Source organism: Mucor velutinosus (genome assembly GCF_035048745.1).
Source record: "Mucor velutinosus strain NIH1002 chromosome Unknown tig00000093, whole genome shotgun sequence".
Lineage (NCBI taxonomy): Eukaryota > Fungi > Mucoromycota > Mucoromycetes > Mucorales > Mucoraceae > Mucor > Mucor velutinosus.
Genome location: NW_027041907.1, coordinates 1,507,336 through 1,525,174, shown reverse-complemented (window position 1 = coordinate 1,525,174; position 17,839 = coordinate 1,507,336). Strand labels below are relative to the sequence as shown.

Genomic DNA, 17,839 nt, shown 5'->3' with positions numbered 1-17,839 from the left:
TGCTCTTAAATTTCTTCATATATGTTAGTGGTCTTGCGTAATACATTTTGGCCTGATTTTGCCCAGAGAAACCTTGACCGACAACTTGATGGTCAATGAATTATAGACTTCAAAAAGCACCAAGGATGGAAACATGAATTCCTATTTCAAGACTAAAAACTGCTCAATATAGAGCGTCAAAAAAGCTATCCCCTCTTTTTGTAAAATGCGCAGCACTCCTTGGGCCCTTTGCCAAACCATCATGAACGCATCTCTACGCTTGTCTCTGCACTTTTAACACTAATAATGTAGTGGCTTCAAATACGGATGCATTCAGTATTTCGAAGATCTGCTGTTGATGGTGCTCACTGGTAATACCAAGTCTCTCCTACGAGTTTGGTGTTTCCACAAGTATAGCAGTTGGTCTCAAGCGAACACAATTTGCTGTCTTGCTCAGTGTCGCATTGCTTTAGAATCGAAAAAAAGCAGAAAATAATAGAAAGTCAATGGCACCTTCAACTTAAATACAAATATCTGCAATTGCTTCTGCTTTTATGGATCGTTTCAGAATCGAGATGATAGCAAATGTTAAAATGAGAAAAACTACATGAATAATTTCAGTATCTGATAGTCTGTCTGTTAAGTCTGTTAACTAATGTGTGGCCATATGCAGAAAGACCCGTTTGTTTCGCATGCAGAAAAGTGTTTGAATCGGAAGGATTCCTATATTTTTTGATTGTCTCCACAGCTTCAGGCAGGCCCACATTGTCATCCTGAACTGTGTGTTGCTTGGTGCATTTGGGAGGTGAGGACAGCCACTCTGCCTCACCAAACCACTGCTCCCGCTCTCTCAAATAGTGATCATTCGCAACTTTGTCATCGCCAACAAACCAGCTGAATAGCGTCTTAATTTGCATTGCTTGCTTGATTGTAGGTCGCTGATGTTGGTTTTTCTGTGTGAGTTGTGCAATGATTTGTCTGGCTATGTAATGTGAGTCAGTATTGCTTTTCTTTGTAGAAACATGAGTCTGTTTTCTACTTACAGGGTGGCGAGATGTTGGTGAATATAGCAGGTGATAGCTCAATTTCTTGCATGACGATAGCTTCCTCCAAACTTCGGGCCTCGCAACTATCAAATGGATGATTACCTACCAACATTTGATAGAAGATGATCCCGGCAGCCCAGCTGTCCACCTTGTCGGAAAACTCCTTCAACTGGACCATCTCGGGAGCATGATATCTATCGAAAAGGATCAGTTTATGCAATGCTCATACTCTGTATTGCATACTCACGCTAGAGTGCCCCAATCTTCCGGCCATGTCTTTGGTTTGTTTGATTTCTGCATAGAGTGTCCGAAATCTGCAATGACGAGCCTGGGTCTATCTGTGTATCGATCCGAAAGCAAGATATTGCTGGGCTGTATAGCATAGTTAGTACATTATGCTGGTTGCTCGTTTGAACATGGTACCTTGAGGTCTAGAGGAATACGTCATGCTATCAGATCAAGTGTCATGCTTCTTTTAGCAGCTCAACTTACCGCAATGAATGATATCTTTGTCGTGTAAATACTATGAAAAGAAATGAGTATCGAACAACATAGTGTCTAACAAAACACATTACATCCAATCCTGCAAACAATTGATTTATCAGGAATGTTGCGTTTCTTTCATTCATCTGGTTCAAACGTGGATCGCTGTTGTTCAGTCGTTCCTGTAATGAACCACCGTAGTATCTAATTTGGGTTAATCAGATTAGTTGGCATTGACAATAGTAGCAGCACTTACAGAGGTGAAAAAGCAAATACTTCTTCTTGATTTTCGTGGAGAGCCACCAAAGAGAGGACATTTGGCTAAATGTTAGATGCAGTGAGTATATCACCTGTTACTATTAGACATCTTTACTCACATGCTTATTGCTCTTGAGTATCTTGATCTCGGTTTTATAGGCCCTTATCACCCATGGTTTGAGACAAGATCCCCTTAAGTTGGTATACTTACAGGCCAACTGGCAATTGGGGTTGTCTTTATCATAAGCTAACAGGATAAAGGATTGATTGCCGGATCCGATATCCTTTTTTGTAGACCTGATAGAAATTTCTCTGCCTGTATTCTCTTGCTGAATTGGAGAGGACAAATAACCTGGCTGAAAGGTCTAACAACATAAAGGAAAGATTATTAAAAATGCTCTTTTGTAAATATTTGCATGGTGTACCATTGCTAATGCTGGGAACCGCTCATCATCGACTGCGTATTGTGTGTACTGCAAATCTAAATGAAGTTGAGTAATTTGATCCAAGCTGAATACTGCTCACACTCACTGATATGCATTGATGCAAATGAGATGATGCAGCCTGAATAGAGAAGCACCGTCTTGTTCTGTCCAATCAAACAGGCATCTACTGCATCGTCGTCATTACAATGTGAAATTTCATGCTGGATATTTGGATACTTACAGTAAGTACCGGTTGTGCTAGTGTCCTGATTGCAAATTAGTATTCTTCAACGTCGCCATCATTGCCTACTCAATACTTACAGTAAGATAGACATTAGGCACACTGTTAAGTGAGTCAGAAGCCTATAACAAATGTTAGAGACGCGTGCACCTCTTGCTATTCGTTTCACATTACAGATGCGATCACACAATGAGTATCACAAATCAAATCTTCAATGTTGATCCGGATGTCACTGCAAGCATATCGATGTCAGCACATGCAACTATCTTCATTTAACAAGTTGCAAATAGTCTAACCTGCCCTCATCTTTGCCAATGCGATACAATGTGCCCTCTTCTATCGAAACCACTAAGGTTCTTTGATTAGCTGATTCTGGCATGGTGGTTCGAATTCGATACTGTTGAGTCTCACCAAAGCTTTGGTTGTTTTTATTAACGCCTCGCAAAACACCAAGAAGTTGCTTCATATGTCGTGGGTTGCAACGTTTTGTGAATAAGCTTTGACAACACAAAAGAAAGAAACAAAGGTTTATGTCATCTGCATTCAATCAAATAGGCATTGCGGTACAGTCACAATTCTACTACTGTTGAAGGCATACCAAAACGTGATTCAGGCACCTGTTCTTTGTAAAGGATATGTCCATGAGCTACCAGCCAATCTTGCAAGATTTCCGTCAGAAAGCCTCGCAGAAATACAGTTTCTGTTAGCAAATCCAAGGCTCCTATTTGAGAAGCAGCATAGGAATATCCGTTTGTATGCCATGATGCGGATGTAATTGCAGAATTTCGCACAATCATGAGTAACAGAGTTGTAAATTCGAATCGCTCACTCTGGCAGGTGCTATGTCAAATCAAGCTGTGAGCCCATTTATATTTTATTACTTAATTTTTTTTTTTTTTTTTAATAAACATTCTTTCCAGAAAACCTGTATAAGAGTTGCATGAAAGATCCCGCTTAAGATTTCCCGAGCACTATTGTAGTCAAATACTGGCAGATTTGGCCCAGTGAAGAATCGACGCCCATGCAATGTCAATCGTCCTATTCATGCTATACCTGACTTGAGCTTTGGGAGTATATACGATGACACACTATAAAAAGCACCAAAGGTTTTATCATGTGTAAGGATGGGTTTATTGTCGCTAATATTACTCAGGTATATGCAAAATACAGCGAAATTGAAATATATTCAAGCAGTAATATCTCGTGTTAGAAGCCGTATTGGGCTGCTAGAATAGCATTAGACAATTGCTCTCGACTAGCAGGTGCTTTTTGACACCTTTGCTGACCTTTTTGGGGATCAAAAAAATATGGCCGAAAATCGACCAAAAAGCATGAGGTACCCCTCATGGTTTTCATCCAAAATCAAACGATCGCGCTTTTCACCTTGATAACGAAGACTTTTACTATGGTAAATATTGAATCAAAATGTTTCTATCGATCTAATGTAACTTCTGAAATCATCTTTGTGGGACTTTGATATGTAAAATTTCGACCTTTTGGCCAGAAACCTCTTTTCATAGTTTCGTAAATTATTAAATAAGTTTATTCAAAACATCTATCTTACTTGGTACCACTGGATGCGCCTTGAAAAGTACTTCAAGAAAGTTTAGTGGCGTATGGAGTATTCATCACTATTTATATAGTCGAATCTGACAAAATAAATCGATTGAGTCGAAAAAAAGCATAATCTGTCCAATCTGAAGCATACTTCAAGCGGTAGTTTAATTGGTTCTGGCTAACAAAATGGATACCTCGCTAAATGTAGGCTCATACAGCAAAAAGGGAGTTGCGAGTTGAAAAGTAATATTTTAGCTTGGCCTGACGACAATCTAGCATCAAATTAGTACTTAGAATGAAATGTGGCATAATTGTAGTTTTAATAGTTAAGGTATGCACAAATGCGGGATGATGAGAAATATGATATAATACAGATTTAAGCCAAAGCTTTTCTAAGAGCAGCCCATTTGAGAGTATATCTTTTGATAAGGACTAAATTGATTGTGAAAACCAAAAGTAGACAGCCACAAAATGTGAACAAAGGTCCATTTCCCATGGCTCTCTGAATATCAGAAGCAATCAATGAGCCAATACCAGCCATAATATAACGAGCAAAGTTGTTACATGCAGTGACAGATGCACCTTGTTTGCGGAAGCAGTCTACCATGTAGGCACTCAGAGTAACATTGGGAAACATGAGAGCAATACCCACTGATTCAGCATGTTAGCTACAATTTATACGTTATGCAAGACAACTTACAAAAGAATTGGCACACTAAACCGTATGCAAAATGAACATTTTCCTCGAGGCACCAACCATAAGCAACGAAGCTCACTAATTGAAGCACCATGGAAGCGTAAAACAAGAACCCTCCAAGACGCATCTCAGGATGTACCTCTTGGTCATTCTCTTTGGCCTTTTCAACGTTGCGTCTGTAAGTAATATCAGACATTCTACCACCCATGATACCGCCCACCATAGAGCCTGCAGCAGAGGGCAAGTAGCAGACACCTACAAGGCCGGAATCAAATCCATATTGAAGGGTATATGATCTCGTAAAATTTGTATTGTTCAGATAGAGTACAAAGAATCTACCTTCAATGTTAACGATCTTGATCGTTTATGGCGTAATTATGACTTACAAGATGCCCACAAATGTAACGGCCAAAGCGATATTGGGGTATCGTAGTAGCCTCAGGGCCCCAATTGGATTCACAAACCGAGTCTTTTTCTTTGCTGCTTCTTGTTCTTTAGGCTTTTGTGCTTCAATGTCTTTGTCCAGATGCTCCTCGGGATGCTCCATATTGCTTGAAGTAGGACTTATTGGTTTTTCTATGATTGCAGCAACTGGTGCTGCAGGTGGGCTTGCTCGCCAAGTTTCTGGGAGAAAGAATACAATACCAAGCCATGTCAAAAAGACAAAAATGGATAAAAACCAAAATGTACTTCTCCAGCCGAGACCTTGATTCAAGTAACCACCGATAATTGGGCTACATGTCAAAATGTAATCAGAATGTATGTACATTCATTGTGAATATAGTGAGTTACCCTATTGCAGGACCCAATAATGGTCCACATGTGTAAAATGCGAATGCTCTACCTCTCTCATGAGGCTCGAAAATATCAGCAATTGTACCTGCTCCCATGGACATTGCCTACATAACATTTGATTAGTCACTAGATTTAATGAGTGTGAGATTTTTTTTTTTTCAGTATACCGATGATGATCCCACAGCACTGAAGGCTCGGAACACAATGAACATTTCAGCATTGACAGACAATGCACAGCACACACTGCCAACGAATGAAATGAAGAATGAAATAATATAGATGCGTCTTCGACCTACGCAGCTTACATTAGACATTGCTCAAGATTTAGCATAGGAAAACGTACCAAATAAATCACCAAATGTTGCCCAAACCAGAGGCTGTAACTAGAGTTTAGACTTGGTTTGTTAATTGATCAATCAAATGTACATCTTACAAAGAAGGCAGTAAAGAAAGTAAATATAGACACTACAGGACAAGATTTAGTATGGCGCATAATTAACATCATTTAAGGAAAACATTACGTGATGCATTCATGGTAGTATCTGTGGTTTGAAAAGCTTCTTGCATCGTAATCAGCGCTGGATACTGTTACGCAGGGAAACATTAGTGGTCATGCATCCCAGATCATTGAGTGAAACTTACATAAATCGTAGATGAAACCGGTGATCTATCCATGACAGGAGCAAAGAATTTAGTTGGATCAACTGAATGATGAAATTATTGAACTAAAAACAAACTTACATAGCACCTCCAATAGCCACAACACACAAAATCATATTCTTCTTGTATTTGGGAAACTGCTTTGGATCAGAATTATCTTTTGTCATGCACCAAAATCGAAATCCTCTCTTTGATTTGCCTGCAACAACTGTATCTGTGGTAATGGATGACGAGCTGGTAGATGAGGACGATGATGGGCGTCTTTCAATTTGCTCCTGTTTGAGTTTATCATGATCTTGATAGGTTTCATCATTGGGATGGTGCGAATCCATCATTTCCAATGTGGGCCCAATCATTGGGCCATTGTTATTCAAAGACACAATCAATTCTCTTTCCAGATAGCTTTTGGTTGATTCGTGAGATAATATTCGAGTGGCAGGCTCCATGTTGGATGTTTGTGTATGTGTACGAGAGACAAGCAAAGAAAAGTGCCGAGAGTTCTCGGTTGTTTATATAGCAATAGCAAGATCAGAGACGGAAAAGAAGAAGCAGGAAATGAAAACAAAATAATGAATGTGGTGATTTGAAGCAAAACGAGGGAAAAGGATTTCCCTTGCTCACTCATTTTCATGAGATCTTCTTTCCATCATTGATAATTGGGTGCAAACACCGAAAAAAATCTGAGATAACCTGTATTTCATCGTTTAAGTATAGTGTGAATTACAAACCGGCGAAAATATAACCCTTCAGTGCCTGTTTTCAACCATTTTGTACTACAAGAAGATTCGTTTGTTTGACACTATTCACAATGACACAGAGCCTATACAGTCGAAATCTAGATGGATAACACATTCATACTTTAGAGATAATCAGGCATATGACTTGAATGTATGGGCTTTGAGGAGTTTACAGAGTCTGGATCTCTGATTTGTGTATTTAATCATCAACCTTCTGAAAAAGCGCGATCAGATCAAGCTTATTTAGACATTCGCTTCAGATCTACTGAGTTCCAACACTTCATTTCACTCAAATCCTAAATGGCATCTCCAATTTCCTGTCAAGACACCTAGTGGCTTTCAGACGGATTCACATTGATACTACTCTTCAAGACACATTCTTGACATACAAAATTCCTTTATAATTATGGAAATGATCGCTTTTATTTAGCAGAAAAGTTTGATCGAAGCTAAATTTTGTACGCTAATCTTACATGAGTGTGGACCCTGGCAAAAGATTCCTTTCTTCGGTTGAAAACTGAAATTGATATAAAGTCTTTGCCTTTCATGTAGCTCTTGGTTATACTCTTGTTAGGAAAGAAATTCTATATCTCTACAGCAAAGCATTTCAAATGAGAGAAATTGTCTGGTATACTTTTTAGTGATGGCAAAGGTTTGTTGCGTCTCAATGCGCTGTTTCAAGTGATCCATGTCTCGTTTGGTGGAACGAGAGTGAATTCAAGGTACAAGGTACCTAAATGGAAGGCTTATCTTTACTATTTAGGGGGTCAAAATCAACAGTGCTGATCCTAAGGTTCTAAAAATATGATTTTATTGAGGATTCGTACACTTTTAGGGATAGCTATAATAAATTAATCGGGCAACATCTCGAATTGGTGAAATTTAGTGATTATGATTCCCCCCCCCCCAGCTTTTACTATAAAGGACACTATGGCAATGTAAAAGTAAAAATACATGGACTGATATAACCCAACAGTAGCGTGTATCTGTGAGTTTGTGAACATATCCTAAAGAAGATGATTCCTGTGAATCTACGAGAAGCAGTGCTAAAAGCCAACTTTTTTCGTGCATCTAAGCCCATATTTGGAATCAAATAACAAACAAAACGTCAAGCATTCTGGCAATAAACGACAGGACGCTGACGGGTCTTTGCCCATGCTAAATTACTAGATAGATGAGTGCAATTAGTATGAAAATAATACAGCTTGACAGATGATATCATTTGCAGCATGTCAACTGGGTTAAGTTGATGATCGTCTAAAAACACATTTTAATTTTAATTTGATCTCAAGGTAAGAGAGGTACCAAGAGAGATATAATGAAACAAAGGTTTGCAAAAAGAAAAGAAAGACAGATTAAATAACGAGGGAAAAATATTTACAGTAAGTGAGGGGGATGATATGATAATGAAAAAGAGAGAGAGAGAGAGAGGGTAAATAGTGGTGGGGAAAAAAGAATGTAAGTAGAGAAAGGAAAGAGCTTTACAATATTAAACATACAGTGGGAATACAAATTTGAATAACTGGAATGAATGAATGAACAAAAGAAGTTTTCGAGGCATATGGAATCGAGACAGAAAGAGTGGAAGAGAACGAAAGATTGGAAAGGATCATACGTTGACATACATAAGAGTAGGTTTAAAGACTGACAAAGAGATTGACAGTGTTGTGGATACCACGACTTTCGAAAGCCATCTGAACATCGTCATCAGAGTTGATTGTAATGAAGTCGCAATCTTCGTCTTGATATTTGAGTCTGAGGAGATCAGTTGACTTTAGGTTGGCAACGAGGCGAATCTTTTTGTCGACCTTTTCCATCAATTCAAAGAATGTAACTTCATGGTTGGTGACAATGACATAAATGCCATCATTGAAGTTGAGCTTAATCTTGATAGCGCCTGGAGAAGGAGGAGCAGCTCCAGTGGTCATTGCAATATCACTGAGTCGGGGCGTTGAGGCAACTGATCTCATCATGGGCGGGGGTAGTGGAGGTGAAATAATTGTTTCTTGATGCTGATGGTATGAGCGTGAGAGATCCAATGGCGTTGGTTTCATGTTGGCTGAACGTGTGGGCAACTGAGGCATCTCACTCATAGTAGGGGTACCGGGTGCTGTTGAATCAGTGCTTGTAGTTGCTGTAGAAGAAGATGCGGTCATGGGAACAGTATGACCAGGCCCATTATTCTTCATGATGTTAGGACTACTTTGAGAACGAAGACGGTTTTGATTGATGGGCAAAGTAGGTCTTGTTAAGGTAGAAGGGTGGGCTACAGCTGCTGATTGAGACTGAGAGCGACCTGTAATCAAGAGTGAATGTTGATGGAAAGGTTGTTGTTGCTTTTGTTGTTGAATTAGATAATGCTGATGGTAATCCTCGGCAGTGTAATCACCTGTTAAAAAGTTGGTTGCAATGTCTGTCAGACCATCATGACGATGCCAAGCAGCGGCACTAGTGCTAGTACTGGAAACACGAGATGAGCTTGTTGGTGATGACGGGTGAGATGGAGGCGGTGAAGCAGGATAATAGTTGCAATTAAGCAAAGAGGGAGGTGATGTAGATAAAATACTGCTGGTAGTCAGACTTGAATTTGAGCGAGGTAAAGGCGACAAGTTCATGCCAGGTACGTTGTGATAAGGTCTTCCTACGACGTTGTACTTATCTTGGCTAACAGCAGCGGTTTGAATGGGACCTATTTTACCGCGAATCATAGGTTGCTGGTTAAAGGAACTGCTGCGTGATCTTTGCTGTTGATGCTGTTGCTGTTGATGCTGTTGATGGTAGTCATCTTCCTCATCGTCAAAGAAGTCATTTTCGCCTTCTTCTTCGTCTTCACCGTCAGTGTAAGTTGAAGATAGTTGATTGGATAGTAACTGGTCGTTTTCATTTGCAACATCGATAGCCTTTTGAATGGCTTTCGTCAATGTACATGTCCAGAGCTTCAATTGCTCTTCATTTCTGAATTTGAGAGAGATTTGCTCCAATTCACTGTTCTTGAGATCAACGACAAGGCACCAGACACCGTTCTTGCAGCACTTGCTGTTCATATCAGCCATGTTGGAGGTATAGAAGACGTATTTAGGCACCAAACTGCCACGTCGCTTCTTCTTGTTGATGGAGAGAGTATTGCTCTTGGGCAAAAGATTGTTGCCTTTTGATTCTTTGCAGAACAAAAGGGCTTTTTCAAAAAAGAAGACGTGCAGATCACGTTCATTGCTTTCAGTGGCGTTTGTTGAGATGATGAGCTTGTCTTGCAACATGAGATTGCCGTAGCCGTCAATGCGGATTTCTTTCCAGTCATCAAGTCTCTTTTTGAGCTCTTGCACCTTTTGGACATTTTCATGCTGGCGTTGGGTTTCATTCACCTTTTCAGTTACTCGTTTGATGGCATCGACGCTTGCTTGCGTTTCTTGGTAATGAGGCCAGGTTTTGTCTGTGCTCTTGAGCAGCTCTTGCAACAACAGAGGGTATTTACAGATACGTTGAACCGGCTTGATCAACATGGAAGGCAATTCGTAGATGGGGTTTAAAATCTCGGCCAACTTTTGCAAACGAGGTGTTTCTTGCACTACCAAATCCTGAGCTGAATAGTAATTTGCGCAATAAGGTTCGTATACAGAGAATGATTCCTCCATCGTGATAAACAGGTGTCCAATGCGCTGTTCCTCAGGTGATTTCTCTGCGATTTCTTCCAGCTGTATCAGAAAGCGACGCTGAAAATCCACCAGGGCATTGAGATTTCCAAAAAGGTAATGAATGGTATCCGCAGAAACGATTTTTTGAGTCTGCAATTCACGCATGTAATTCTGTATTTATTGCAGCAGTTAGTTTTTTGGATGATTTGCAAACAACACCAAGGAAAAGTTTTACCTGAAGAATTTCCATATCTTGTACATATTTGCGTTCTGTTTCCAACAACTCCAAAACAACCTTATCGCGTGTGTTTTTTGGATTCGGATCAGAGTTGTCTGAATTTCTATTGGATGATCTTACGGTGATGATACCGCGATTTTCCAATAAAAGCAACAATTTATTAATGGTATTTACGACCTAAACAAGGGGTGAGAGATGAATAGGTTAATATTGTGTGCTACCAGCCAAAAAAAAAAAAAAAAAAAAAAAAAAAAAAAAAAAATAAGCTCACTTTGACAAAACCAGTAGTATCGTCCTGAAAGAGATCTGAAATGGTAAACATTTCTTCCTCCGGAATCGACAAATCACGAATACAAGCAACAATAAAGTGATAGACATTGGCTTTGCAAGAATTCAGTGCGTTCAAGTTGGGATCACTGTCAACGCTCAGGGGTTTGACAGGTTTCAAAGCATTGTAAAGCGTGCACAGCGGAAATCCCTGACGACAAATCTTTGTCAGCTTGGATAGTGGATCTGATGTGGTGTCTTGTTCCAAATACATTTGCATGCCATCAATGGTGGATAGCTTGTCCAATACGGAGCGGCATAGATGATACAGTGAGCCTGAACTGGTAGGTGTTGTGGGTGTAGCTGTGGGTGTAGGCGCCGTGGTTGTGTTGACGGGCTTCAAGGGCGACGGCGATGGCGGTGGTTGTGATGGGCTGGAATTAGTGTCCATTGTTGCAAATGAACTTTTCTGGTTGAGTGCTAGTGTGGCCATGTTTGTGGCGATAGTTTGAGTGGATGGTTCTCTATTTCTTGATTATTAACACTAAGAAAGAGAGGTGGAAGAAAAGAAAAAGGGGGGGGGGAGGGGGAGGAAAACAGAAAATGAAAAAAAGTTAAAAATGAAAAAGAGAAAAGCAAAAGAAAGAAAATAAGAACAAAGGCCTCTTTTTTTGTCTGTTTTTTGTGAAACATGTACTAAAATGAATTGAGGCAAAGAAAGAAAGGGGGGAGGTTTCTTTGAAAATGCATTGTTCAAGGAGCAAAGCGACAAATTAGAATATGGGTAGTTTATCAAATTAAACAAATAAATAAACAAATGTTTATTATTTATTGATGCCATTCAAGAATTGCAGTTTTTATGCTATTCAAATATTGTAATTCAATGGCCAAATCCTTTGCGGATTCATAGTCATTTTTCTCAAATGCCAACTGTAACTTGTGCACCGTTTCTGCGTATTTCTCTGTTGTGAGTAGATGTTAGTTGATGGTAAATAAGAACACACATTGAAATTTACCATCATTCCGTGCTTTCAAGGGCTTGATGTCTGCCTCTGATTGTGCTTCCTCCAGCTCCTCTCTAAACTCCATGACCTCCATCAAGAGTTCAGGATTGCTTAATGAGTCACCTTCATTCACCTGGATGCCTTGCTCCTTGAGTAGATACTGCGCACGGCTAAGGGGATCTTTTAACGTGTGGTATGCCTTGTTGATGACGGACGATTGCAATTGTGCATAGTCTAATTCTCTCTGCAAAAAAACCGCATTAGATCTCAACCGTGTTGATTTCATCTACAACCTGCTTTTTTTTTTATTTTTTTTTTTTTTTTACCTTGGGTGCTTGAGAAAAGCTGTCTGGATGTGCCTTTTGTTGCAACATTAGAAACTGTCTACGCATTGCTTTCAAATCAATGTCAAATGTAGGCTGATCTCTACACGTAACAGATGAGTAATCGTCACTGGGATTAATAATCCATCCTAACCTACTTGTTGTCTCCTTTGCCTGCTTGCAGTAGATGAAAGAAGTTCAGTTGGGCTGGAATGGGTTGAATGACTTTACACACTGTATTCTCGCAGAATAATGCAGAAGGCTTATTTGTGGATTGACATTGCCAGCATTTCTTGTCTTGTGCGATACTACGCCAAGCTGAAGTTGTTGACAAATAATGTTTGCTTGTACGTGGATGAACAGAAGCAAGTGCAACCCTCGTTCTTGTTGTTGTTGTTGTTGATTTTAATGTAGGTGATATCAACTGAAATAATCGTCTTGTGTTCAGCATATTACCCCTTGATTATTAGCAAAAATAAATTAAAAAAAAAAAAAAAAAAAAAAAAAAAGAAGTGAGTTCTACATGTAATCTGTAGGTATGTGTGTGTTGATTTTTTTTTAGAACTTGCGACCCCCCAGACTAAAATCACAGCTCCGTTACAAGTGGTTGAACAAATAACACTATACCACATTCAGTTGCAATGTGATAGTTTTATAAATAAAACTGATCTGCAGCTTCTCTTATCATTTAGCTTACAAGATCCCGGATTGTATATATTATTCCGTTCCATGTTATATGTGTAAATTGACATGATGTAAGGGGGTCTTGTAGAGTCCGAGTAACAAGGTACCAAATCAAGCAATGCAGTGCCACCGCATCCTACTTGTTTCCATAGCAACCAGGTACACACACAGAATTACACATCAGATCATACAATTAACCCCTATATCTTGAATGAGCCCACATTGCAATAATGAAAATTGGAGTGGCATGTCAATTTTCATAGAGGATGCCCCGAGTGTTACACTCTTTTCTGATTGCACAAGTTTTACTTTGAGTTGCAAACAAGACTTGACACCTTGTCATTTATATTTGAATTAGTCATGTTGTATATTAATTGTTTATTGGAAACGATTGATCATATCAGAGATACGATTTGGTGATTTGGAACGGATCTCCTTGGACGAAGTGGTCTGTAATTGATTATGATTGAGTGTGTTATTAGTACTGTTGTTATTGAGGTTTTCAAATCGACTACGAAGAGATGCCATTTGAGGTTTGTTGCTCGTGATGGCAACAACTGGCGTAGTGTGGTTGTTGTTGTTGTTGTTGTTGGCAGTAATGGCAGCGACTTCAGCATCAGATGCTTGGTTTGCAGAAGGTTCAATAATGAGCACCTTGTCTTGCTCTTGCTCTTTGGCACCAATCTCGACGCTCTCTACTTCTTGCTCCTGCTCTTTGGCACCAATCTCGGCACTCTCTACGTCTTGCTCATTATTGGTTTCCTGTTTGGGCAAATCAACAATGATATCGTCTTGCTTTTCTGTTGCCTTCTTCTCGATTTCTGTTACATCCTGAGAAGAAGTAATGACATCAGATCCAATTTCACTTTCATTTATTGATTCTTGATCTACACCGCCATGATTGGTGCTGTCGTTCTCGTTGCTGGTGCTGTCTAGAACAGCGTTGGCCTCTGCCTCGTTAGTATCGTTGGCAACATGCTCTGATTTGGTGGTTTCTACAGCTTCGTCAGGATGACTTGAGGAAGCAGGAACCGATGAAGGAGTTGCGGATGCCTCCATGTCAGCAGAGTCATGATGATCTGCACCATGAGATGACTCGGAAGAAGCCTTTGAAGCAGAAGAAGCAGTGGGAGATTCTACAGCAGTATCAGCCTTCTTGATCTTCTTGGGTGTGGTCAAAGTGGCTGCTGATGGCTTCTTTGGTGTGGGTGCGGTCTTCTTGAGTTTGGATCCAGTTGACAAAGTTTCCTTTCTCGTACTAGTTTTACCAGGATTGGCAGAAGATGGGAGTCCAGAAGCTGCTGCACGGGTACCTGTTGTTCCTGTAGTACGTTTAACAGCGGTTCCATCCGCCTATAAATAAAGATTTGTAAATAGTAAATAAATGGTGTATTCTCACAAGTGTAAAACAAGGAGTGGAACGGTGCTCTCCTACCTTTTTAGATGCAGTAGTAGATGTTGGAGGTGATATACGACGTACACCTCCAGTAGTCTTGGTGCCAGTGGCGGTAGTGCTGGGTTTCTTGACACCTAAAGCAGTAGTAGTAGCAGCAGCAGTAGCATTAGCAGGCTTGGAAGTAGTAAAAGCCTTGGATACATGTGAACCAGTTGTAGCTGTGGTAGTAGGTACCTTTTTGGTAGCTGCTGAACTAATCTTCTTTTGGCGAGCAGGATCAGCTGGTTTAGGAGTAGTAGTAGTAGTAGTAGTAGTAGTACCTTCAGCAGCAGATGATGTCTTTTTACGTGCACTGGCTGCAGTAGGTGCTGTCAATCGAGAGACCAATGATCGAGTGCTCACAGCTGCCTTCTTTGTCTTGATTTCCGTGTTGGCAGAAGCATCATCTTGAGTTACTGGCTTCTTTTTAGTTTGTTGAGAAAGTAAAGCCACTCTAGGCACTCTTGTTTTAGGTTTGGGTTTGTCCTTTTCGTCTTCGGCATCTGCTCCGCTGCTACTTGTGGCGGCAGTCTTCTTCTTTAATGTGGATGTAGGCTTTCTCAAACCTGTACTAGTCGCCTTCTTCTTATCTGCAGTTGTTGTTGTAGTAGCTATGGCGGCACTACGAGGATGGCCGACAGATGAAGCACCAGCAGCAGCAGGGGCTTTAAGTTTAGGTTGCTTCTTGTTGACATGTGTCTCCTTGATGTTCTCCTTGACTTGGCTCTTGTCTGCTGTTACACTAGAATTCTTGGACGAATCACTGCTATTGCCGCTGGATAGAATGTTAGCGTCAGTATCAGTGGTAGTAGCAGTGGCTGTCGTTGTTGTAGTGGGAGTGGTTGAGATGAGATCGCCCTGTAAGGGAGAGAAGATGTGTCTGAGTATTTGGTAATGTTACATTACTTTGATGACTGTATATCACGCATACCTCCTTTTCTTGAGTGACAGATTCATTCGATTTGACATTTTGGTGATCTTCTGTCATGTTCTTTTCCTTTGGTGTGTCCAAGGGTTTGTCTGCATCGACATCATCATGAGCGACAACAATGACATTTGTTTGTTGTGTCTCGTTTTCCTGAGCAAATACCTCACCAGAAGTGACACCGTGTTGTTGATGCTGATTAGCGTCGTCGTCATTGTCTTGCGCATCAGCTGTAACAATATCTGCATGAATAGCTACAGCAACAGGTTCTTCTTGCTTCTTGCCTTGCTCCGCATTCAAAAGCTCCTTCTCTTCTTCTGCTTCCAAGGTAACAGCAGTAGGTTCAGTCTCTAAGGTTTCCATGGCAACAGGGGCACTGGCAACAGGCTCCAAAACTGCATCAACCTTGGCTTCCTCTACGTGGATAATGGCCTCAATCTCTTGCTGTTCTTCGGCATTTGCTTGTGCTTCGGCATGATCCTCGTCAGTATCGTTTTCAGCAACAATTTCAGCTTCAATGGTCACCGTTTCAGGCTGTAACTTGACATCTTGTTTCTCCAAAACGGGTTCCTTTTCAATTTGCTTGGTATCCTTCTTCTCCTCGAAATGTGCATCTTCTTTGGTATTATTAGCAATAAATGTGGTATCAGGCTTGTCAGTTTCTTTTGTATCTTTGGTGGTATCAGGAGCAATGTCATTGGCATCGGTGGTAGAAGCTTCAACAGTGACAGTAGCAATGGCACCCACTTGGGAAATTTCTTCAGCATTTAAAGCATTAGTAACAGGGGCTTCGTTAGCATTTGAGACTTCAGCAGCGGGAGCTTCTTTGGTGTCAGGAACATTGTCATCAGCAAAGGTGGCTTTGACTACTTGTTCTTCCTTTGAAGCATTATCATCTTTGTCGGCAGTGGTGGCAGCAATGGTATCCTCAAGAGAAAGATCGAGCTTGGCATCTAAACTGACAACAACTGGATCAGCAACAACAGCGGCCCCCTCTTCCTCAGCATCAACAACAACAGCGGCCTCTTCTTCCTCAGCATCAGCAGCCACACGAATTTCTGTAGTTTCATCTTTCTTCATGTCTTCAGGGGCCGGATTGATGGTTTCATCTTCTTTTTGAGACAAATCAGTGACATTATCTTGCGACGTGACTAAATCAGCAGTATGGAGATGTTTGGTGTCCACAGTAGGCTCCACCTCGTCTGCCTCATGGTCAACAGTAGCATGCCTTGTGTCCAAATCATCCACTTTAGCAGTTGTAGCAATAGCTTCTGGCTCCTTGGTAACCTCGGGATGTTGCTCATTGCTTTCGTCAACTGCATCAGGTTTGCATACATCCTGGGTCTCAAACTCATCTTTTAAACCTTGCACCTCTACTACATGGGGCTTGTCATTTCCAAAAATAAGTGCAATTTCGCGCTCTGCACTTGCTTGACTATCACTGCCATGAGTCGCATTGTGCGATCCATCTGTACCAAAAAGCGCACGAATACTGCAGAACACAATATAAGCATTTTGTTGCACTAACTGCATAGTGTCATAGTCACCTGTTGGGCTCGACATCTCTTGCTTTGTTTGAGTTTGTAGGCCCCATGAGATGTCTCCAAGCTTGAACGGCATCTTGCTTCTCCAAAACCAACGCATAGATGGGTGAGCTATTTGTTTGAGAAGATTAGCTATGCTTGCATGCCGCTTTCAACATGTTGATGCAAATAGTATCTGTACACTGCCTCGAATGGTAGCACAGCTTGCATCACCTCATTGTATATACAACATTTACCTGCTCATCCAATTTGTAAGATCCTGATAGAATGGTTTCTCTTCATGCTCCTTGTAGAATAAGCCTACTTTCTCTTTGGAAAGTTGAATCTGTTGTTCCTGGACAATGCGAAATCCGTTCTCCTTGATCTTTTCAATGATTTCGTCTTTGTGTGCGGCTTGCATGGCATCAGGCTTAATCAAAGCTAATGTTCTGCTGGGTGATTCTGCTCGAGCATCATTCTGTAGCTGGCATTAATCATCCCTTTTTGTATATACATCCCCTTCTCCCTTCATTGCCTCTTACCTTGGTGATGCTGCTTACAGGTGTTTCATCTTGATGAACTGTGTCCGTAAATTCGAAATGGCGGTGAGACATGACCAATCACCCCTATGAAAATGCTTGATCTGCGTACCTTTTTCATGCTCTTGCTCTAAAGCTACAGCCGTAGATGGAATATCCTCTGACTAATGGTTGGGCGTTAATGTCAAACGTCCATCAAGATATATGTCTTCAAAAAATATGCCTTCAAAACTTACTGCTGCTGTAGCGGGTATCATTTCGTGCTCCAATGTTGACATGATCCTGATGTTTCTCGCTTTGTCAGTTTCACGGCTTTAGATTAGTGTACAAATGAGAAAGAAAAGAAAGAAAAAGAGTAAATTGCAAGGAAGAAGGGAGGGGTGATGTATTC

The 17,839-nt window shown here is 40.7% G+C and overlaps 5 protein-coding genes across 5 annotated transcripts; all 5 read right to left on the bottom strand.

The window, feature by feature from the left end:
- Nucleotides 1-596: 596 nt before the first annotated feature.
- Nucleotides 597-2,898, bottom strand: ATC70_002238 (uncharacterized protein; the record flags this gene model as incomplete). The annotated part of the gene is made up of 14 exons (XM_064821617.1): nucleotides 597-961; nucleotides 1,023-1,219; nucleotides 1,273-1,397; nucleotides 1,449-1,456; nucleotides 1,518-1,548; nucleotides 1,601-1,712; nucleotides 1,765-1,829; nucleotides 1,886-2,131; nucleotides 2,192-2,247; nucleotides 2,298-2,378; nucleotides 2,433-2,457; nucleotides 2,513-2,554; nucleotides 2,607-2,664; nucleotides 2,729-2,898. The coding sequence occupies 14 exons, from the start codon at nucleotides 2,896-2,898 to the stop codon at nucleotides 597-599; spliced, it is 1,581 nt and encodes a 526-aa protein (XP_064681303.1).
- Nucleotides 2,899-4,365: 1,467 nt separating this feature from the next.
- On the bottom strand, nucleotides 4,366-6,587 carry AFG1 (ATPase; the record flags this gene model as incomplete). Its single annotated transcript, XM_064821616.1, has 10 exons — nucleotides 4,366-4,640; nucleotides 4,690-5,021; nucleotides 5,073-5,420; nucleotides 5,479-5,585; nucleotides 5,649-5,773; nucleotides 5,825-5,858; nucleotides 5,915-5,946; nucleotides 6,003-6,066; nucleotides 6,124-6,148; nucleotides 6,223-6,587. 10 exons carry the CDS (start codon nucleotides 6,585-6,587, stop codon nucleotides 4,366-4,368), a joined length of 1,707 nt encoding a protein of 568 aa, XP_064681302.1.
- Nucleotides 6,588-8,515: 1,928 nt separating this feature from the next.
- Nucleotides 8,516-11,466, bottom strand: ATC70_002236 (uncharacterized protein; the record flags this gene model as incomplete). Its single annotated transcript, XM_064821615.1, has 3 exons — nucleotides 8,516-10,681; nucleotides 10,746-10,925; nucleotides 11,020-11,466. The coding sequence occupies 3 exons, from the start codon at nucleotides 11,464-11,466 to the stop codon at nucleotides 8,516-8,518; spliced, it is 2,793 nt and encodes a 930-aa protein (XP_064681301.1).
- A 377-nt stretch (nucleotides 11,467-11,843) lies between these two features.
- ATC70_002235 (uncharacterized protein) lies at nucleotides 11,844-12,793 on the bottom strand (the record flags this gene model as incomplete). Its single annotated transcript, XM_064821614.1, has 4 exons — nucleotides 11,844-11,977; nucleotides 12,032-12,263; nucleotides 12,346-12,445; nucleotides 12,501-12,793. 4 exons carry the CDS (start codon nucleotides 12,791-12,793, stop codon nucleotides 11,844-11,846), a joined length of 759 nt encoding a protein of 252 aa, XP_064681300.1.
- Nucleotides 12,794-13,404: 611 nt separating this feature from the next.
- Nucleotides 13,405-17,726, bottom strand: DML1 (mtDNA inheritance, partitioning of the mitochondrial organelle; the record flags this gene model as incomplete). Its single annotated transcript, XM_064821613.1, has 8 exons — nucleotides 13,405-14,379; nucleotides 14,462-15,319; nucleotides 15,393-16,878; nucleotides 16,934-17,041; nucleotides 17,167-17,387; nucleotides 17,452-17,489; nucleotides 17,561-17,612; nucleotides 17,685-17,726. The coding sequence occupies 8 exons, from the start codon at nucleotides 17,724-17,726 to the stop codon at nucleotides 13,405-13,407; spliced, it is 3,780 nt and encodes a 1,259-aa protein (XP_064681299.1).
- Nucleotides 17,727-17,839: the final 113 nt, after the last annotated feature.